The sequence below is a fragment of the Eucyclogobius newberryi genome, unplaced genomic scaffold, assembly GCF_026437365.1.
Source record: "Eucyclogobius newberryi isolate DKJ021-1_F unplaced genomic scaffold, fEucNew1.0.hap1 SCAF_12, whole genome shotgun sequence".
Lineage (NCBI taxonomy): Eukaryota > Metazoa > Chordata > Actinopteri > Gobiiformes > Gobiidae > Eucyclogobius > Eucyclogobius newberryi.
This window is the reverse complement of record NW_027315746.1, coordinates 27,641,265-27,662,432: the sequence shown is the minus strand read 5'-3', so window position 1 is coordinate 27,662,432 and position 21,168 is coordinate 27,641,265. Positions and strand designations below refer to the sequence as shown.

At 38.7% G+C, this 21,168-nt stretch overlaps 1 protein-coding gene across 4 annotated transcripts in view; it reads right to left on the bottom strand.

Annotated features, from left to right (window-relative positions):
* Window positions 1-21,168, bottom strand: part of LOC140356635 (disco-interacting protein 2 homolog C) — a 179,185-nt gene that overhangs the window by 25,805 nt on the left and 132,212 nt on the right. For 2 of the 4 annotated variants that reach the window (XM_072441766.1, XM_072441769.1), the window contains exons 12-23: window positions 19,122-19,231; window positions 18,098-18,200; window positions 17,958-18,022; window positions 17,360-17,453; window positions 16,134-16,253; window positions 15,892-16,006; window positions 12,523-12,662; window positions 11,261-11,397; window positions 10,624-10,832; window positions 7,492-7,606; window positions 3,523-3,724; window positions 3,128-3,237 (exon numbers count right to left, since the gene is read on the bottom strand). In XM_072441766.1, the coding sequence (XP_072297867.1) occupies window positions 3,128-3,237; window positions 3,523-3,724; window positions 7,492-7,606; window positions 10,624-10,832; window positions 11,261-11,397; window positions 12,523-12,662; window positions 15,892-16,006; window positions 16,134-16,253; window positions 17,360-17,453; window positions 17,958-18,022; window positions 18,098-18,200; window positions 19,122-19,231 (1,520 nt within the window). The remainder of the gene's footprint in view (window positions 1-3,127; window positions 3,238-3,522; window positions 3,725-7,491; window positions 7,607-10,623; window positions 10,833-11,260; window positions 11,398-12,522; window positions 12,663-15,891; window positions 16,007-16,133; window positions 16,254-17,359; window positions 17,454-17,957; window positions 18,023-18,097; window positions 18,201-19,121; window positions 19,232-21,168) is intronic. The other 2 variants (XM_072441768.1, XM_072441770.1) reach the window with 1 other exon arrangement.

Below are 21,168 nucleotides of genomic sequence, written 5' to 3'. Positions count from 1 at the left end.
GGGTCCAGAAAGAGACTAAAAAAATGTGTCTTTCAGCTTCAACCTATTTTGAGATGATCCCTTAGTTTTGAACACAATTAACAGCAGAATGAGACCAGTTTTTATATGTGACACAAGAATCAAGAGAAAGTTCAAACGGAGTATTTCTGAGGTCTCAAAATCTAACTCAGGGTATGATTTTATGAGGGGACAACAAAAGCTCAAAAGAGTATATTTTGCATAACATGTGTCATTTAATAAATAAGTACGGAGTCATTGGTTTATTTCTATACGCTTTATAGTCCAGTTTTTACATGATTTTTTCCCCTTTGCAGTCATAGTTTTATTGATCATCTTTGTTCAAGGCTGCCGTCATATTGGTTCTTTGTGGTGCACTGGTATTTATAGTTTCTTTGCCTTACAATCTAATCTGTTGACTCATTACTTAACACGTAGGAGGAAGATGTCGCAGTGTAGTCGTATATCAAACAGAATCGCTTCTCTTGCCCGTCTGCCAACACCATCTGTTTATTCTGATGCCTTAAGTAGCACAGTGCACTGACATCTTACCTTTTTACCTTTGTTGGGAAAGTCATACAAAATGTAATGTCATAAAATGCACCGTTTTGTTTGTTGGCACTAGACAAATCAAAAGCTTTAATGATGATCACTCACTGTGATTATTTGCTACAATGTTAAAGTGCTACTGTTGTTGAATTTTTATTTTTCCAGATTTCAAACATAAAACAAGAAAAACAAACAAGACAAGAGGCCAGAGAGAACAAATGAGGTAAAAATACAAAATAAGGAAGGAGAAGCCTCTAAGGAAAAGACGATCCAGACCTTAATCATCAGCGCAATTTGTGTCGTCCAGCTTTTTTTTCTATACACTTCTATTTATTTTTTGAGTATTCACATTTATTAAAGTAAAGACATTCCTCCAAACAGGACTCATAGCAACAACAAAACATCTTTTAAACGTTCTGTACCTCCCATGTCTTACATATATTTAGTTTATTTGGTTGGGACAGAGTATATGCTGTTAACATGGTCTAATTTCCACCCGTTGTCCCGCATTCAACCGATCTAGAAGCTGCCGTGTACGCTGGCCTACGGAACAGTTAAATGAGCACGTAAGCAAAGTAAGATAACCCCTGGATACCATAACATATAAGTAAGAAAGATTGTGCAGTGGCCTGTTTTATCAGTGCGCTCTTGGACAAAGACCTAGTGTCTGTCGGATTCCTCAGATCCACATGAGCGCGGCATACAGAGCAGATCGGATATCATCACAACACTGGGCCCTCAGACAGGCCCCCAGCTGCTCCGACGGGCCTCTGCAGCTCGGAGCGCCGCGGCAGCCACGCTCACGCTACGACCCGGCCATTATCGACCCGCAAAGTTAGATACGCGGAGGTAAAAGAGCACGGAATTAGCACGTTCACACCGAGGGCCTGGCTTCAACGCATGCTCGCACAAACACAGCATGAATGAGTGACATGAAATCATTGGCATTTAATACATATCTTTCAATTAACTTTACTCCCAATGTTTTGATTTTGTCACTTATTGAGTCTAGTCCACTGGCTTTTAGGGCTGTTATTCTGCTTTTAGGTGTTTAGGCTACGATTCATTCACAGATTTCTCCCTCTCTTTCTCTCTTGAGTCATCAGTGACCTTGTTCATGCTCAGCTCAGATTCAACAAATAGAACTTCAGCTGGGCTTTAATAACAACACATATTTCAACAGTGACCAGATTCTTGTAGCTACAGTACATTCAAAAAATGACTTCCTAAAAGAGCAGCACTTATTCTGTAAAACACAGAACAAACTTATTTTATAGGGGAGAAAAACAAGCGAACATTTGAATTCCAATATGACTGGCATATTTAGGGTTTAACTGTACATTTACACTTTATATATAAGTTTGTATGTTTGTTATTAAAACATGAAACAGGAAACTATGTGGACAATCATTTTTTCAATGATTACTGCTGATAACTGGATGTTTTTTTGTGCTAATTATGTAAGTAAATGAGAAACTGAAAGCAGAAAAAGATGCATAAATATATAAAAATGTGGAGAAGGAAATGAAGCGGTTTAAATGCAGTGAGGGCAAAACAAAGTTAGGTTGTTAGAATGAGGCTGCACAAATTATTATTTTTTACAATGGCATTGTATATGACAATAATATTAAATACAAATGGGTTGCAGCTAAAATGAATATTGTACAGATGTTTGGAATGTAATATAACAAGTTCTAGGGGCCATTAGTATTATTATTATTAGCAATGTTTAAGTTCAACAGTTGTAAATTGACCTTTTAGACATTCATTTTGGGAAAAAAACAGACACAGTATTCTTAGCAATGTCAAGACTCAGTGTAACTTTTCTGTATCAAGTGTTTGCAGATAAACTGGTAAAGCAGCATTTAAATATTCTGCAATCTCAACCTGGAACAATTATAAAAGGTTTGGAAACTAAAAATATGTGATTATAATAGGGCAGTATAAATATAAGTTTGGAAATGTGATTTGTGGTTTGTAACTGTTTTTAGAGAACACATTTTTGAGATTTTCTAAATATGTTGATGTTGTGTCTGATCTGCCTTGAATAAGAGAATAGTCATCTCAATGGGACATTCCTGGTTAAATAAAGGTTAAAATAATAAATAAACTAATACCAGTTGGTCAAAAGGAAGAACTGTATTTTGCGCATTCTAGAATCACTTATAGGTATTGGGTAAAACTGATATTTTATTAAACACATTATTATTTTAGACTGTTGTAGAAGCAAAATTCTACACAGATACACATCAAAGTTTAGTTTAATTTTAGTATAAAGTTATTTGGAAATTAATTTCTCATTAAATAAACCAATAACGTAAAATCTGTGTTATTTTCAGTTGCCAAAACCATCAGATTTGTCATATATTTTGTGATATTCTGAGTTTAATCCCAGTTTCTCCATTGAAACCACATAATGGTCCACTTCACTTTTGCCTCCTCTATTCTAAAATTTGGAATAGTTTTGTTTAGAAATGTTTAAAGGGTCTATTGTACACTACTACTGCTCCACACTGTAACATAATGATGTAAATGATGCTAATGGTGCCGTTGAAGACCAGGGCCCCTCGCTCACACACACCTTCCTTGCCTGGTCATTGTCCTCCATCTGGGTCAGGTCTCTGCCGCTGGCCTGGGCGATCCTCTTCCCCGACACCAGGTTCCCCACCATCACCGACGCAGGGCCAATCTCTGCACCACAAAACCACGTTTAGGTAAAACTGTCATTAATATAACCACAATAAATACTGAGGAACATTCTCGGCAAAGAAATAACATCTCTGTGAACCCCCCAGCTGAAAAGGCACAAAGTAAATGTATGCAAACCATTTGGGATGTAAAAATGTATTGTATCGCTGTCTTAACCATAACAATAACTGCTTATGACTGTGTAAATATAACCTAGTATAATTGTCACTTTAAAATGAGTGAATTCATATTATTCGGTTTCTTTTATCTGTCTAAAGTGCCCCGGACCTGGTTGTTTCTGGCGAGGTTTGGGCAGGTTGGTGACACAGGTGTGGGGGCACATGAGCACGTTACACGGGTGTAGCGCCCCCTCCAGGAAGAGCTGCTTGGTCTCAGACAGATGGATCCCGCCCAGAGGAGTCTTAGGCAAGGTGTTGGAGGGCACCAGAGCCAGGCAGTACACGCCAACCTGGTGGATCCCATCGATGGCCTGAAGAGAGAGACAAACATGATCAGAAATCAGGAATGGCAATAGCTTTTGGGAGCTGACCTGAGGATGGAAATTACATTCAATTGGACATTTATAAAATGTTATTATCTTATCATATGATCTCATCTTTTGGCTTATTCTATTATTCAGGCCCGGCAAACCAGTTCCAGAAGGATTTTGCAGGTTTTTAATGTCAAAATCTTGTCAAACACCAGGAACAAGCAGGTTGGAAAATATTTAGTGTCGACACTCCTCTCAGCCTCTGTTTCCCCCAGCCAGGGTCTTGACTTTACCAAGTGAACCAACTTCAAAGTGCTCAATTTGTTCACAGTTCTCTATAATGAGCACTTTACTCCTGAACAACTCAGTCTCAGTTTAGTTCTTTTCAGAGGATCTCAAAGCAGCAGGAGCAGGTTGCACTCATTTACAGAGCTTTCACTGTCAGTTCAAAAACGCTCCTGAATAACTCGACTTTTCCATATGACAAGCCGGATGTGTGCTGCTTTTTAACGTTTTTGTACTGCTTTTATTTTGCATTTTGAATGAAGGTTACATAGCACATGTTAAGCCCCCTGAGGGTTGGTAAACATCCATTATACTCTATTATTATATAATGTATTGTGCCAAGTGAAAATAAATACATTTCAATTGAACTTCCCATACCAAATATGACACATTTGTAATGTTTTTAATAACTGAAATATTGTTTTTAGTTTTATATTAAAGTTTACCCAGTTCATGCACTGAAATGTCAATAATGTTATAGAACTGGCATAATTATTATTATACAAAATGGTTCTTCATTATGTGTTAAATAGCACTGTGCCCCCTCAACAGTCCAAAGACCTAATGGGGCCGTACAACAATAATTCACACTCTATACAAAAGAATAAGTAATGTTTTTCCTCTTAGAATTACAATTACCAGTATGAATGAAAGTTGGCTTATTTAAAGGAGTAAATTTAACCAAATGTATTATGGAAAGTTGATTGCCAACTAAATATTCTTTTATGCTTGTTGTGTGGACACTGCATGATACATATTTACTGTATATCAATTTGATATCCATGCTTAATTTAGCATGGATTTCATACTACTCTTAGCTGACTTATGAACTGTAACTATCTCCAGAAACCTGTCATAATACGATCTCTTTCATCACAGAGCACCACGGTAATGTGCCCAGCTGGTCTGCATTGCTCTGGCCTCTTTCACAGGGTTCTCTGACAGAAAGCTCACAAACGTTGACGTGAATGGAAAAAAAAAACATATGAGGCTCAGACTGAAGTGGTAAAAAGTCAGACATCTTTTATGGCGTTACCGCAACCTCATAGAAACCAGCAAAGGTTTACCGTAGACATGTGATATGCAGACGGCTTTGTTCTGCTGATAAGAAATCCAAAAAGTACAGGGACATGTTCTGAGGCCAGACTGAAAGGATATGAGAATGTAAGCCTTTTGAATAACATAGGATATCATATACTGGGGGATCCTTTTTCTACGGTAAATGGCCTAATTTCAGCTTGTTGCATGGCTTAGGGATATTTCTTATCCGGTAGACTATGTAAACTGGTCCACATCTCATCTCTCCCATGGGCCCAATGCTGTAAGTCCTGTTACTGTGGGCACCTCAACTGGTGCATCTGTACACGTTCATTATTTTAGTGTGTGGACAATAATATATTGGTATCAGTCATTACATTTACATGCACAGAGGACTCAGAGTGTGCTAAACAGCCAAACTCATGTAATCATTGCCCCAAAACCAGCTGTTAAAAGCAGCTAAAAGAACTGAATAGGTGCAAAGGGCTGCGAGACGTTCAGGGGCGTCTAGTAACTTAGCATTAGCACTAAAACTTTGTAGCTATAATTGGGGATAAAAATGACTGTAACCACACACATAACCACACTTTTGGTAAGTATAGATGAACTGTTGTTGTTGTATGTTGCACAGACATGTTAGTGACATTCAAGCTCTGGTAGTTTTTACTTTCACTTCAAACGCAGCTGAACAAACCAAAACATCACGTGCTAGTCCGCGCCGGAGGGGCTGTAGTTTGTCATGTCTGCTCATCGGATGAGTACAAGTCCAAACGCATGACATTTTGTCTGTTTCTTTCCTGGTGCAGTTGAATGAATCTCCTAGTCTGCCCCTAGTGTGATGTGACGGTACTGCAGGAACACCACTACACATGGACTTTTCCAGCTGTTTTATGAGATCTTTGAGGTTAAAATCAAGGCACTTCAATCGTAGTTCTCTGCCGATAAAAATATTGGTTTGAATTGGACTAAACCAGGTACCTAGTTTTCCTAACGTGCATACAAACTTAGTGATGATCAATATCAACTAATATGTAAGAGATTTTTGTATACCGGTAATTGGCCAATTCGTTCCTTCTTGCCAAAGATTTACTACCAATATTTTGGTCTAATCTGCCCTGGTCTTTATGTTCTCGTGTGTCATTCCCAGTCTGTCATCGTGGTTGTATAATCATATCGATATAGTGTTAAACCAGATCCTTATCCTTCCAAGCCCCCAAGAACTCTGTACAGCCTTGGAAAGCACATATAGACTGAAATCATGAGATGATTCGCCAAGATAAAGTTATAAAAACAAAGAAACATTTCACTGGAGTCTCTTATCTTACAGTGTTGCTCCTATGAAAAAAACGATGAAAAACACAAAACACAAAATGCAGTACTTTTTCAAATGCACTTTATGAGCTCCATCTGTTCCCAGTTTAGATGGAGCCTGTATCCTGGTGCTGCTGAAATGAGAAAGTGCATTAAAGCCAGGCAGAGGGCAGAGCGTGAAGGAGTCCATAAAGCACTCTGATACAGTGCATAAAGAGCAGGGATAAAGAAGACATGATATTCTCCGACTGTTTAGAACAACACTGTCTCTGGGTGTAGCCGTAGGCGTCTCTCGCTCAGACAAAGATTTACTGACTTACAGGAATATATTAAGGCAACTCAGCGCTTCAAGGCTTTTTACCCATTTATGCTAAACCGCACAGGGTATTGCACTAGTACCTAACCATAATATTTTTCCTGACACAAACATCCATAAAACAAGGCCTTAAAAGTTGACTACATTTCTATTGCGCTGAAAAAACTAAGAGCTTAAGAATGTAATACTCACGATGATCTTAAAGAGGGCGTATTATGCAAACTCAATTTTAATGTGAGCTTTTAATCTTGTTATTAGTTTACTCAAAGTTGTATTTTGATTGATTCCTGCATGTTTGAATAATCCTGTATTGTCTTGCAACTGAGGATGGAGTGCTCAGAAAAGTCCTGTTTCAATGGAGCTGTTTCGAATACTAAACTGATCAATTGTGAGGTTTACAAAGAAAAAACATTTAAAATTATGTTTTTATTATGTTATAGTCCATTACAAAGTACCAGAAAAAGTAAAACGTGTCTCCTTTAATATCAGAACACAATTTCATGGATAACTAAGTTTCTTTCAAGTATGTTTATGTAATTCTATGAGATGGAGTCGTTTCTAGGCACATTTTGTTATGAAAAAGTCAAGACCTAAATACCTTTTGTAGCATATTTTAGCCTCTTTTAGTGTTTATTCCCGAATATTAAAAATGATCTTGTGTGAACTCAACAAAGATGATCAAGAGGCAAGAATGTTGATCATTTTCACAATGCCGGTTTGGACTGTAATATGTGGAAAATATATTACTGAATAATTTACAGATTTATGCAGCCATCTTTTACAATCAGCATCAGTTTGGTGCTAAGCGGGCGCTCACCTGCAGCACTCGGCTCATCCACTGAAAGCTGTCCTCTTCAGTGGAGTCTGGTCTCTGCTCTGCCACCACCACGATCCTCTCGTCGTGGAGCACGGTGATGGAGAACACCGCTATCCTGGACACACAGAGCAGAGTCAACAAGCAGCCAGCGCCCTGACCGCTGCAGAGGGCCGCACGGGGCAGGACTGCTGTATTCAGCTAAGACATGTTAATGGATTTGGGTAATAATGGTCGAATGTTTACTAAAGCTAAAATGTTTCCCTCTTACTTCCTTTCAATTGTAGAATTATGAACCGTTGTTTAAAATATTGCACTGCATATAAATAAACTAGACAGTCAATATCATACTTTTTACTCCAAGTTAGTATTGTCACAATACTTCAATTTCAATATGTATTTCAATACAAAGGAAAATATTCCATACTCTACAAAGACTTCAGTGTCACAATGATAATACAAACTAAATTTTGTATTGAATAAAAAGTAATTTTCAAAACAATTTGAGCCTTTACCCCCAATATTACATGATTATTTTCCTGGTTCTGATAAAGACCATTCTAAAAGTATTCAAGAATATTAAATTATGTCCTATGTGATTTTCTTTATCAGAATCAATATTTGTTCAAATGAATAACTAGTTTCAATTCTATCTTATTCTATCAATTACTATCTGGGTCTAGATTATTTTTTATAGTAGAAAAAGCTTCAGTTGTAGTCATCTGGACTCAGTTTGAAAAAGTAGACGTTTCGACTCTCATCCAAGAGTCATTGTCAATAACAGAATTTAGATCGAGAACTCTGATATTAATACTGTTCTGTGGTAAGACCCACCCATTGGGAGGAGCCTTCCTGAAGTAGAAAGAGTTGTTGGTTTCAACAGAAACTCCCCCCTTGTATCTACCGAGCTAGCCTATTCAGAATCTTAATGGGCTATTAGAGTCCTCTTTGTCTTTGTGAGACCCTGGCTCAACCACCCTGAGTACCTGATTAGCATCTAAATGTCCTGGTCCTCTACCTTTCCAGGGGTTCAGTAACCCATTATAGATAACAGGAAGATTAAACCTAAGCCCTCCATTTCTGTTTAAAGAAGGTCTTTCTTTTTTAACAAAAATAGCTTCCTTGACTCCTCTTTCAAACCATCTTTTCTCCCTGCTTAAAACCTTCACCTCACCGTCTTCAAACGAGTGATTAGAGGCTTCAAGATGGAGATGCACGGCGCTCTGTGGTCCTGAACTAGTATTTCTTCTGTGCTGATAAAGCCTCTTGTGTAGAGGCTGTTTCGTCTCACCTATGTAACGTTCTTTACAGCTTTCTTCACTGCATTGGATCGAATAAACTACATTGCTCTGTTTTTGAGTCGGCAACTTGTCCTTAGGGTGAACCAGTTTTTGTCTTAAAGTGTTTCCTGGTTTAAAATAAACAGGGACTTCGTGTTGTCTAAAAATTCTCTGCAGTTTTTCCGACAGGCCAGACACATAAGGGATAGAAACACCCTTCCTTCTCTGTTCAGTTTCCCTTTTGTCCTGCTTCTTGGTTCTCTTCACTCACAGGCTGAGAGGGCATTTCGGACATGTTTTTCCTCTTTCTTCTTGCCCTCTGAGCTGGTGGGCACACCTTGAGCTCTGTGTTGTAAGGTTCTGATCACCCCCAGCTTGTGCTGTAGTGGGTGGTTGGAACCAAAGAGCAGATACTGGTCCGTGTGTGTAGGTTTCCTATATACTTCTATTTGGAGTTTCCCGTCCTCTCCTCTGATCGTGGCACAATCAAGGAAGGCCAAGCGATTCTCCTTAGCGTCTTCTCTTGTAAACCTGATATGTGGGTCCACAGCATTGATGTGATCAGAGAAGGTTTCCAGCTCTTGTTTCTTAATTGTTACAAAAGTATCATCGACATAGCGGAGCCACAGTTTTGGAGCTATGCCTGAGAATGAGGACAGTGCCTTCTTCTCAAAGTGCTCCATGTACAGGTTGGCCACTATGGGAGAGACGGGCGAGCTCATGGCACAGCCATGAATCTGTCTGTAAAATTGTCCCCGGAATTGAAAGTAAGTGGTGTTCAGACAGATGTCCAACAGTTTACATATGTGTTCAGGTGTCAGTTTGGTCCTTTCCTGTAGGGTGGTGTCTTCCTGCAGTCTGATCCTCACTGCTGCTACTGCATCAGTGGTCGGGATGCAGGTGAACAGGGACACAACATCATATGAAACCATGAGGTCATCTGGGTCCAGTTGGAGATGTTTCACTTTATCCACAAAGTTGTGCGTGTTTTCCACATGATGTACCGAATTCCCCACAAGCGGAGCCAATTTAGTTGTTAAATGCTTGGCCACATTGTAAGTGATGGAATCTGTGCTGCACACTATGGGTCTGAGTGGAACCTCCTTTTTGTGTATTTTTGGAAGGCCATAAATGCAAGGCATGGCTTCACCAGGATACAGTCTGTAATACAGAGGCCGGTCTATCGCTTCCTCTTTTTCCAGCCTTTGTAAACAGTCTATCACTTTCTTCTTGTAGCCACTGGTCGGATCTCTTTTCAAGCGCTCGTATGTGGTCGTGTCCTCGAGGAGGGTGTGGACTTTGGCTTCGTAATCAGCTGCGTTGAGAATCACAGTGCAACGTCCCTTGTCTGCTGGGAGGATGTTATATTATTTTTTATAACATATTTAACATATTTGGCTTTACCATTGCTGCCACTGCTATAGAGAAGATTAAAACTGGTCTATAGCTGGTCTAAAATAGCACTAGAACACTAAAATAATTAATTTTGTGAAAATATAATCCAGATCTAACTTTAACACATTGGTTAAAGCATAAAATATGATATGTTTACATGCTGATCATGATCTAATCTGGAGCATAAAGCAGTTACATCTGATGGCTGGTCAAACATGTGCAGGGTTTGACAAGGAAAATCTTTCTCTTGTGCAGATAAAAAAATCAGATCTAATTATTGGGTTATCCAATTAGTAATCTGATTTTGCCATGTAAATGTAGCCAGTGTAAAACCAAAACACACGACAATAAAACAAATCTGAAATAATTCCAATTACCCTATGCCCAATAGTCCGTGTCCCTCTGATTGAGAAACAATGTATAATATAGCATCATGAATTTAGCTATGATAATGACTCACCTCCCTCTGTAAACAAACTTCATTGGCTCCACCGCTAGCGCCGTGGCAACGATGTCGTCAGCGTTGTGTCTTCGCCCCCCGACCACCATGAGCCCGTCCATCTTCCCCGCCACAAAGATGAAGCCGGCCGGACCGATGAAGCCCAGCAGACCGGTCCTGGTGAAGGGAACGTCACTGAGGGGAGAGCCCGCGCTGGACAACGGGAACACCTGACACGCGCACGGCATCATGGGAAATGGAGGAGAATGATTATACAATGGAGAAACATTTTCAACAACAAGACTGTGACCAAACAAATGTCAAATCTTAAACTTTCTTTAATTCCCCTTGTCTAGCATGTCACCATTCCTCAAGTTTGTGACCAGTATTACATAAAAAAAATTGTTAAATATGACAAAAACAGCCAGATTAAAAAATACTTAATTTTGCTTTTAATATTGTCACGATGATTATTTTTTGTTTTTGACTTGAATAATCACAATTATTGATTAACCTTGACATCACTAGTTACAACATGAAAAAATGTGTCCTGGTCTAATCGACTTATTACTCAACAGCATTTTCTCCCTCCTAATGCCACAATCACAATAGTTTATAACATTATTCGGGTCAAATATTCCAGAGCGGCATCACTCACTTCGAAAGTGTTCTTGGTCATCCCTGAGAGGCCGTAGTAGGACGTCCCGGTGGCCACTGTACAGACACACAGCTCTCCAATCTCATCCGTTTTGCAGAGCAGAGGGAGGCCTTCAGGCTTGACCGCACACATATGAGCTGGACACACAGAACACACTTATTACAAGCTAAAGGGCTATTTTACTGTATTGTTTAACACCGCAGCAGCAGAAACATTAGCGACCACATCAGTAGAGGACGCTTGGGGAGAGATATTTTACCAGACAAATTGAACATATTATTGTGTTTCATATTCATATTACAGGCGTTGCTATCTGGACTATCTGCCGTGTCATAATTTAATAGGAAGCGTTCGTGTTCCAGTCCGGTGTCCATAAATATTGGACTGAGAATAATACAGCACTGCAAAATTGTTTTCTATACTAATATCCCTCTTGACTTCAACCCTATGTTTCTGGGACGTGAAACTCTTGCAATGGAAATAGATGGAAACCTTTGGAATGTACACTGTAAAGAACTGGGCTCAAATAATATTGGGCATTTATATAAAAGCAAACATTTGGATCTTGTCACGACCTTACATAAATAATATAAAATTAATAATACTGTGAGCGTGTCATTGAATGAATGATGTTACCACTTAATTTCACCTCGTTTCCTTTGTGTTGACAGAGAAGATGATTCTATGAATTTATGCCAGTTTTTGTTTCATGTGTAAAGGTCAGTAATTACAGAGATAGTTACCATCTAAACCAAGCCAGGACAACTACATTAATAACTATTTCTAGCAGAGAAAACTGGGTGTGCGTTGATCCTTGTTTGAGCCCAGTTTATTTCTGATGTTGACTTGATTTTGACCTGTTTTAGTCCTGTTTTAGTTCTGTTTTAGTCCTGGTCTTTAGTCCTGGTCTTTAGTCCCAATTCTAATGCGTTTTATTTTTGAGTGTGAACGCACCCTTAGAAGCCCTTCTGATTTACAGTAAACTCAGAATTCTTTAAGCTGGTACAACTAGGCTTATCACAGTAGTTACGGTACTATATTGAGTTATTGTTCAGTACATTAATAATACACAATATATTTACAACATCACATTAATCCAAACCCTTCCATTCAAACTGCTTCTATTAAGTGAACATATATGCCGTTAGATTAACTTCTAAAACATTTGCTTGTGATGAAAAATAAAGACATGATAATTACATAATATATTCATTCAAAGTCAATATTTTGGTTTCATTTTGCGTGTTTGAAATGGGCCTCACCTCCAGGCATGACCGAGCCCACGTCCTGCAGCGTGAGCACTGACAGCTTCTCCTCTGAGTCCACCCTGATCACGCCGTGACTGAGACCAGACATGGACAACACGCCTCGGCCCGGGGGCTCGCTCTCCTCCTCCACCGGCCTGGAACACAATCATAATACTGTTGCTATCAAGTTTGATTATAGATGTTTGGGTTCTTAGGCCTTTAGTCGTTTTAGTGGATTCATTGGTCGATGGCGTCTTCGCTGACCAACATTTACAAATTATTATTTTGTTGAGGAAAAACATTGAAAAGGAGAAAAATAAGGAGCAAACATGAATTTCAGGGGTGAATTGTGAGTTGTTATTGCATCTTGTAAGTGCACAATGGGTCACATGCAGACGTAGGCAAGAATTGTACTCAAGTAAGAGCAATGTTACTTCAAAATAATATTACTCAAGAAGAAGTGCAAAGTAGTTGTCCAAACAATTACTCAAGAGAAGTTGTATAAGCAACTGTCTGGACAGAGACATAAATGTTCAAATTATTCAATATTGTCAGAATGAAGCGTTTGTCACCTGTAGATTTACTCACAGGAAGAGTTTTACTTCAGTAAGAGTACTGCTACTTCAAACTAAATATAACTTGATGTAGAGTATGCAGCACAAAAACGACTCCAAGAAGTACAATTTCTTCAAAAGGTTATTAAATATAAAATTTAGGTAATATACAAATTATACACAGCACTGTAAGAATTATAGAAGGAAAAGTTAAGACATGAGAATGTAAAAAGCAACAACCGATTGTTTGCACATAATATACAAAATAAACTAATGTAAAAAAAAATTAAACTAAAAGCCCCATCATTCTTTTAACAAATGATGAGATTGAATATAAGTCATGATTTAAAGGGTGTATAATTTTAAGTATAACACAACTTTTCCATCATGTTGCAACAGAACAGAAATGATCCTAAGCAGTCGTTTTATGCACAATATGATTTTTTTTTAGGAAGGAGACACAGTTTTGAAACATTTCAATACTGACAGTGTGGTTTGGAATTGTGGCTGCAAAATAAAACCAACTTTTTCACTCAAACACTCTGGAAGATAGCAAAATATAGAAACATATTTGTTTTTTATGGTCATTTCAGAATAAGTAAGGAAACATGTTTAATCAAAAAGAGTATTAGAAAAAATAACTGGACAACGCAACTATTTTCCTTCAAGAGAATCTAGGAACTATTGTTTAGAAGCCTGTGTTTGGTTCTCAAACTTACATCAGATAATTTTACTATAATTTACTATCTCATTTACTATCTACCTGGTAAAAAAAAAAAAATCGGAGAAGTCACATCAATCACACAGCTAATAAATGCGGCTGCTTTTAGATTGGATTGATTAAACGCAGACTGCGGGACACAACTCCACTCTCAGAACACAGAACACAGAACCCAAACTATCAGATGTGCAACACTTCGAACTCTCAGGATGTAATATCAGTCTTTTCAAAGTCATATTCATCGAAGTAATAGCAAAAACTATCAGGGTTTTTAGGACTCTATAGCCACGTTTCCATGGGAGCGGTACGGTGCGGTCTGTAACACCACGTTTAAGGGGTCAGAAGGGGGCCGTGAGTGGTGCTAGCTCCCAGAAGGCTTTAGCGTGTGTTGATTATACAAGAAAGAACACATACTCTCAACAAAAAGCAGATATAAATACGAATTGTCGCGTTTCCAGTGATGATAACATTATTTGTTGAACTGAGTGTTGCATGGAAACACAGACTGAACCTGTCTGGGGGGACGAGGGCCAGTCGAAACCTGACTCATGTAGACACTGGTCTGCTTGAATATGTTGACTGTTATATGTCATATGTTGACATGTTATATGTTGACAATATCTGTCATGATGTTTTGTTATTCCTTGTGATTACCCACTTTTAGTATTCCTCCAGGATGTAGACTAAATATGGTGGTTACTACTACGACCAGCCAGCAATCATTCTGTGTATTTATCTGCCCCTTTGTCGGTAAACTCTGCTTAAAGCCTTATCGTCATTGTAATAAATCCTGTTAAAAAAAAATGTTATGTAATAATAAGCTGTTTGATTGTTTCATTTGTGTTATTAAGTCCACCTCTGCTGCCTTATTTAAGACTAGGACGTGGTCAAAATGTTTCAGCATGTCCCAATATTCAAATAAAGAACTTTTATTTGAAGTCAAAGCACCTCGGATTTACTTTGTACTATTACTATAGTAATTACTTATTTACTATTTACTTATCTGTTTCCAAGCACTAGATAAAAAAATGGCTTTTCGAATACCACCTGGATATGTCAGGACTGAGTTAGGGCTAAGAATGCTCTAAATTTAGACCAAACCGTGTCTAAAAAGAGACTAGACCACGGATAAGTACAGCGTATAATCTCAATTTCAGTCTACATTACTGTATTTTGGTGTTATTTGGTGTTCAAGCAAACCTCTATTTTAAACACATTTCATTATGGCCTTCACCTTCATTTTACTGCTTCAACCTGACTTCATAGGAGACTCCTGTGCTGTGAGTAAAACCTGGATTTACGACATGTAAACGTGGGCTTGGGATGAAAAGAGCAGGGCTAGTACAACTTTACTGCAGGAGAAGCCACATGCAGTTAAGTACTAGTTTTATGTGGTACTTTAATATGAGCAGGATGTCAGGCCAGGACCCTCATTGGCCACATGGAGCCTGGTGCATTGTGGGAAATAAAACACGCCCTCTGTCCCGTACATGTAAGAGACAGTTACAGTTTAATTTCAAAGTGAGTTTGACTTGACATGTGGCGCTGGTTCATAAAAGATTATTTTATAAAGCAGCAGTAAATGAGGTAAAGGTTTTAAACATTTTCCAGGATAAACAATTCCCTTTTTTATGATAATGTTTTGGTAATTACAATTCATATAATTTAATGATATATATTCTACCATCAAATTTGGAACAATGGACAATATTTTGGAGGAAAAGATGCACTCTGCTCTGCTCTACCAGTTCATAATCCAACAATATGAGCACATTTATTTCCAATTTATTCATAAAAAACTGGAAAACCACATTCTATTTTAATCATGTATACGTTTTAGAATTGTGGTACCTCAAATGTTTATACCTTACCATTAACTATATCACTAGAAATTACCTTAACATGGAATTGATTAACTGTTAGTAATAAATATTGAACGTACCTTTAATTCAAATATAACAATAAATGTCATAAATGTGTATTTCTCAGTTGCAGCAGAAACAGGATTAACTCAAACATGCATGAATCGATCAAAATACAACTTTGAGTAAACTAATGATGAGGAAACGCCGTGATACGTCTCCTTTAAGCACGTAAATAAGTGAATACCTTCTGATGGCGACGGTGAGGGCCTCTGGTGAGCTGGCACAGGGGCAGATGACCTCTCCCCTCAGGCCTTTGCTTTGGAAAACGTTCAGAAAAGCATCGCATGACGAGATGGACCCTGGACAGTCGAAAACAAAACACGATTAAACATGTTGAAATTAAAACGTGATCGCATATTAGTGATCTGGTGCTTAAAGGAACCCACTAAAGAACTGATTATTAAAGTGTTATATAGAGTGTGTTACATGGGTTGGCTCCGTCGGCGACCAGCAGCATCCTCAGTGAGCTCAGGTTGATGTCCCTCTGGTCCCTGTGAGCCACCAGCGCCCAGTGCATGTCCCGGGACTTCACACAGGCCACACGAGCTGCACACGCCACACAGCAGCATTTTAAAGGACATAACTTCAAGTGCATATGACAGGTAGACTACGCTTTTTATTACAACTTATGAATTTACAAAGAATGTAGCTTATTTTACCCCCATTTTGAACATTTTTAAGTTAGGTTTATAATGTTACTTCCTGGTTGGACATGAGCTACATATATGACAATACAAGAAGGTAATTCTACAACTGTTACCTAGCAACCGCATTGTCAACAAGGGCCAAAACTTCCAAATAGTTATGATTTGACAAATAAGAATATCTGAGAACACGTTTTATTTAGTTTGAACAGAAAAATGTCGAAATTGTCCCTGCATTTTGAATGGAACGTCGCACACTGATGACATGGCAGAGGTTTTCAGCTCTACTTCCTGCAATTTTCAATGTTCATTTTTTTTTTTTTAAATTCACAAACTACAACTTGACTCATGTAAAACTTTTAAAAAATTTAAAAAAATTACCACAAACATGTGCACTTTATACTTTGTCCTGGGTTGATTCCACTTTAATTGTGTTGTCGTGTTGGTTTGGTCCTGTTCCAGTCCAAGTTTATCCATGGTCTAGTCAAGATTTAGATCCTGGTTTAGTCCCAATTTTTACCTGTTTTGAGTGCTAGTGTGCCGCCCAAGTTATCTCATGTACTTAAATACGTGTAGTACTTGTACTTGTCAATGTGATCCCGATACTAAGAAATGATGCACTTGAAGGCGCCCTCTCATCAGCTGACTTGATCATAGAGACAAAGGCCATCTGCACATCCTACACTCCAGATTAAATCGCCTGCATCAGATATGACGTTGCCAAATACTACTTATTTGCTTGCTCACGTTTAGCAACTTCTTGATTAAGTGTCTGAATAGTGCAGGGTCAGACATTTTAAAAGCGATGTCACTGCTGAATGTAGTGTGGCGGTGGTCAGAGGTAAAAGTTATTTGATAGAGCTAAACGCCCACAGAAATGCATGAGCCATAACAATGTTTGAACTGGTTTTGGTCTGGGTTAGTCTGGTCTTGACTCTCGCCCAGTACAGTTGGTACAGTCTGGTCTAGTCCTGGTCCTGGTCCTGGTCTTGGTTTTGGGGCTGGTACCTTTGTACTGGCAGACCTTCTGGATCCAGGACAGAGGGTTGACCTTCATGAGAGCGTAGGGGATGCTTATCACGTGCATCATGTTCATAACGCTCTGAAACATCACACATACAACACAATAAAAAACAAATTATTTCGGATTTATTGTTCCCTATGGTCAGGCATAAACCTTTACATTTGAATTGTTGACTGCAATAATGAGCACCTAAACTAGAATCAAATAGAAACAAATAATTGTCTTATATGAAAAAAATGAAAATATGAAAAAAATGTGGATTAAGGTTATTTGTTTTACTACTTTTTACTTCCAATTATTGCTTATGCTTATCAAGCATATACGAATTGATGAAAAGTATCAATCATTCTGTCTTGTATTCTTTATTGTTCAATAATAATGAAAAAATAAAAACATTTATGCATTCATGCATATTAAAAAAAAAAAAAAGAAGGAAAAAGAAAGAAAGAAAGAAATATGTTAGGAATTTTGTCAGGGATGACACATAAAAATATTCTGCTACTCAATAACATGACAAAGTATTCTTCTTCCTTTTGAAATGTTGCAAAGTTTCAATCATTTGGTGAGATTTTGGTGACTCACAGTGAGGACGGCGTGCCACAGTCCCACGTCTTTCTTGAAGTCCAGTACATTCACGATGGTCTCGGCTGAAACACATACGTTTGAAAATAACAGATGACATTTAATCTGAACTGTGGGTTTAACTTTTGTCCTGTGTTTACCTTCGGTGTAGGAGCAGCACTGGGTTAAGGCTTGACACTGAGCGAGCATGGCCGTCCTGGTCACCGTTACTCCGAGCACGCTGCCATCTTTACAGGTTTTATACTGTGACCCAAACACAATATATTATTATTATATCACACTTCTAAAGACAGTAACATAACAGAAGCAGCGACAACTCTCTGTTCTTTCTATTCATTCTACTTAAAGAGACACTATTTGTACTGAATAAAACTGACCTGAGATTTAAGGTCTGGATTACAGAAGTACAAATTGTAAAAGATAATCACATAAAAGGCTTTGAAATAATCGTTTGGCGTGGAATTTTTTCAAGTACTTACAAATAAGGAGTTATTATATCAAAGAAATAAAAAAAAGTACTGACCATTGAAAGCCTCTGACTGAGATATTCATCAAGGCTTCAAATAAGAACTTCAGGGAAATAATATTGTAATCAGATCAATGCATTGCTAATCTGGAGAGCGACTCTACTAGATATATTAAAAGCAAACAGGAAGGTAAGTTAATCTTGTTTTGACAGATTAAGAGTGGGAAAATATTTGTACATCCCAATGGAGAACCACAAAAACACATGTCTGGAGAGAGTTTTGTTGCTGGTCGTTTGTTTTTTTCCTGTTGCTCAAAAATATTGGGCTGAAATTAACAATGTACTGCAGTCTGTTTTTGACATTGCCATCCACCTCGATTTCAGAACTATGTACTATGAACTCCTGCCATGAACACGATACGGTAAACGGATACCTTTGGAATGTACTTTAAGCGGCAGGAAAAAAGGCCATCACAAAGAAATGGATGACACAAAACCCCCAGACAATCAAGGACATAATAACAGAAGTACAAAAATTGAAAAAATGACATTCAAACTTAATTTGGGAATGGACAAATTTGACTGTGGACAAAATGGGACTTTATATGTGTAGTTGGAGTCTATTTGTATTGTTATTATATGATTTGCTCTAAGGTCCCCCGACACACACACCTCTACGGACATGCTTGATAACTGACCTCTATGTAGGCCGTGTCCTGGTTGGCGTCTTTGGTCATAGGGAACCAGTCTCGTGGAGGTTTGGACAGGTGCTTGGACTCGGTGACGAACCACAACACTTTAGGCCAACCTGGACACACCGAGGAACAAAACAGACACAAAAGTTAGTTCTGCAGTGTGTTCGCTTTTATCCTTCCAAACTCATACATGTAGAGCAGCAGCAGAAGCATCAGCCTCCTCCTAAAGCGTGAACAAAGACTTTATTCATATTCATCGAAAAAAAAGTTTATTAAGGACGATTCAGGTTTTGTAGCTACTTAATTCATGCCCTAACACCTAAACCCATTCATTAATTAACTAGCTACTAAACAAATGTATCTTTATGGACGTTTTGGATGCTTCAACACAAGGATTTTCACAATAAGAGCTTTTTTTAATGTGCAATCCCGAGCTTTTGTTTGTGAAAAGTGGTCATTTAATAAAGAAAGTTTTGACACAAGTTCTGGTACCAGTTTATAATAAGTACACTTTAATTTGCCATAATAAAGCATGAACAAAGACTCATAATGATGAACATGATTTAGTAACTGCTTAATTCACTAAAACAAACAAAAAATAAGCTGAATCACCACTATTAAATACATGAATACATACAAAGTTTAGCATTTCTCTGGAATTTCCCCATTGTGGGACAAATAAAGATTATCTTATCAATTTTATCTGATCTATTTAGCATCTTAAAATCTCCATCGGTTTAACTTTAGGCTAACTGAAAATTCCCTGCGACATGACGACACAATCCCGAGCTCTACACGGACAAGTACAAAGACAGAGTATTACGAGTACTGCGTGGACATGTGGGATTAGAGGCGACATAATTTTACACAGCGGAACACGGCAGTGAGGAGTTAACATGGAGTGAGAGGTGCCGGAACAATCTACTGTGAACGAGATGACTCCGCTGATCAATAAAAGAGCACTCAACGCTAATGAAACAGAGTGAGAGGAGAGACAGGAGAGGGGGAGACAGAAGGGAAATAGATGGAGAGAGGGGAGGAAAAGAGAAGAGAGGAAAGTGGGAGGTAGGAGACAGCAGAGATGTCATGAGGAGAAATCCATTTGACTCTTAGTTAGAGCTACAGGTGTTATTATAATTGTGCCAATTTTAGAATACATTTTAGAATAGAATTTTAGAAGCGACAACATCTGAGGTACACTCCAAAATGATATTAATAAGATATTCCTTTACTGTCCCACATGGGGAAATTTCATTGGTGCAACGCAGGTAGATACAGAGGTAGATGCAGAAGAACAGATCACTTATAGGAAGTCTGAAAAACACTTTCAGTAGAAGATCTCCTATAAATAAAAACTCCCATAGACAAATAAATACATAAATACCATTGCATGTGATCACGACAGTAATTGCACATGAATATGTGTCACGACAGCACATAGATTGCACATGAATTTCACAGTAATTGCACATATGACGGAATTGCACATCAGTATTAGGTTAGGTCAGTATTGCGAGTGTTCAGGACTAACAGTGTTTGTTATAAAGTCTGACAGCAGCAGGAAGGAAAGACCTGTGAAACGTCTCCCTCACACAGCGAGGGTGGACCAGTCTCTCTCTGAAGCTGCTCTCCAGAGCGGAGAGAGTGTCCTGCAGGGGGCGACACTCATGGTCCAGCATAGATGTGAATCTAGCCAGGACCCTTCTGTCCCCCACCTCCTGCACCAAGTCCAGAGCACAGCCCAGGACGGAGCTGGACTTCTTGATGACTCTGTCCAGCCTCTTCCTCTCCCTCTCTGTGATGCTGCTGCTCCAGCAGGCCACACCATACAGGAGGGCTGATGCCACCACAGAGTCGTAGAAGGTCTTCAGGAGTGGCCCTGTCACTCCAAAACACCTGAGTCTCCTCAGGAGGTAGAGCCGACTCTGGCTCTTCCTGTACAGTGCGTCTGTGTTATGAGTCCAGTCCAGTTTGTGGTTCAGATGAACACCCAGGTACTTGTATGAGTCCAGTCTCTCAATGTCCCGTCCCTGGATGTTCACTGGTGAGG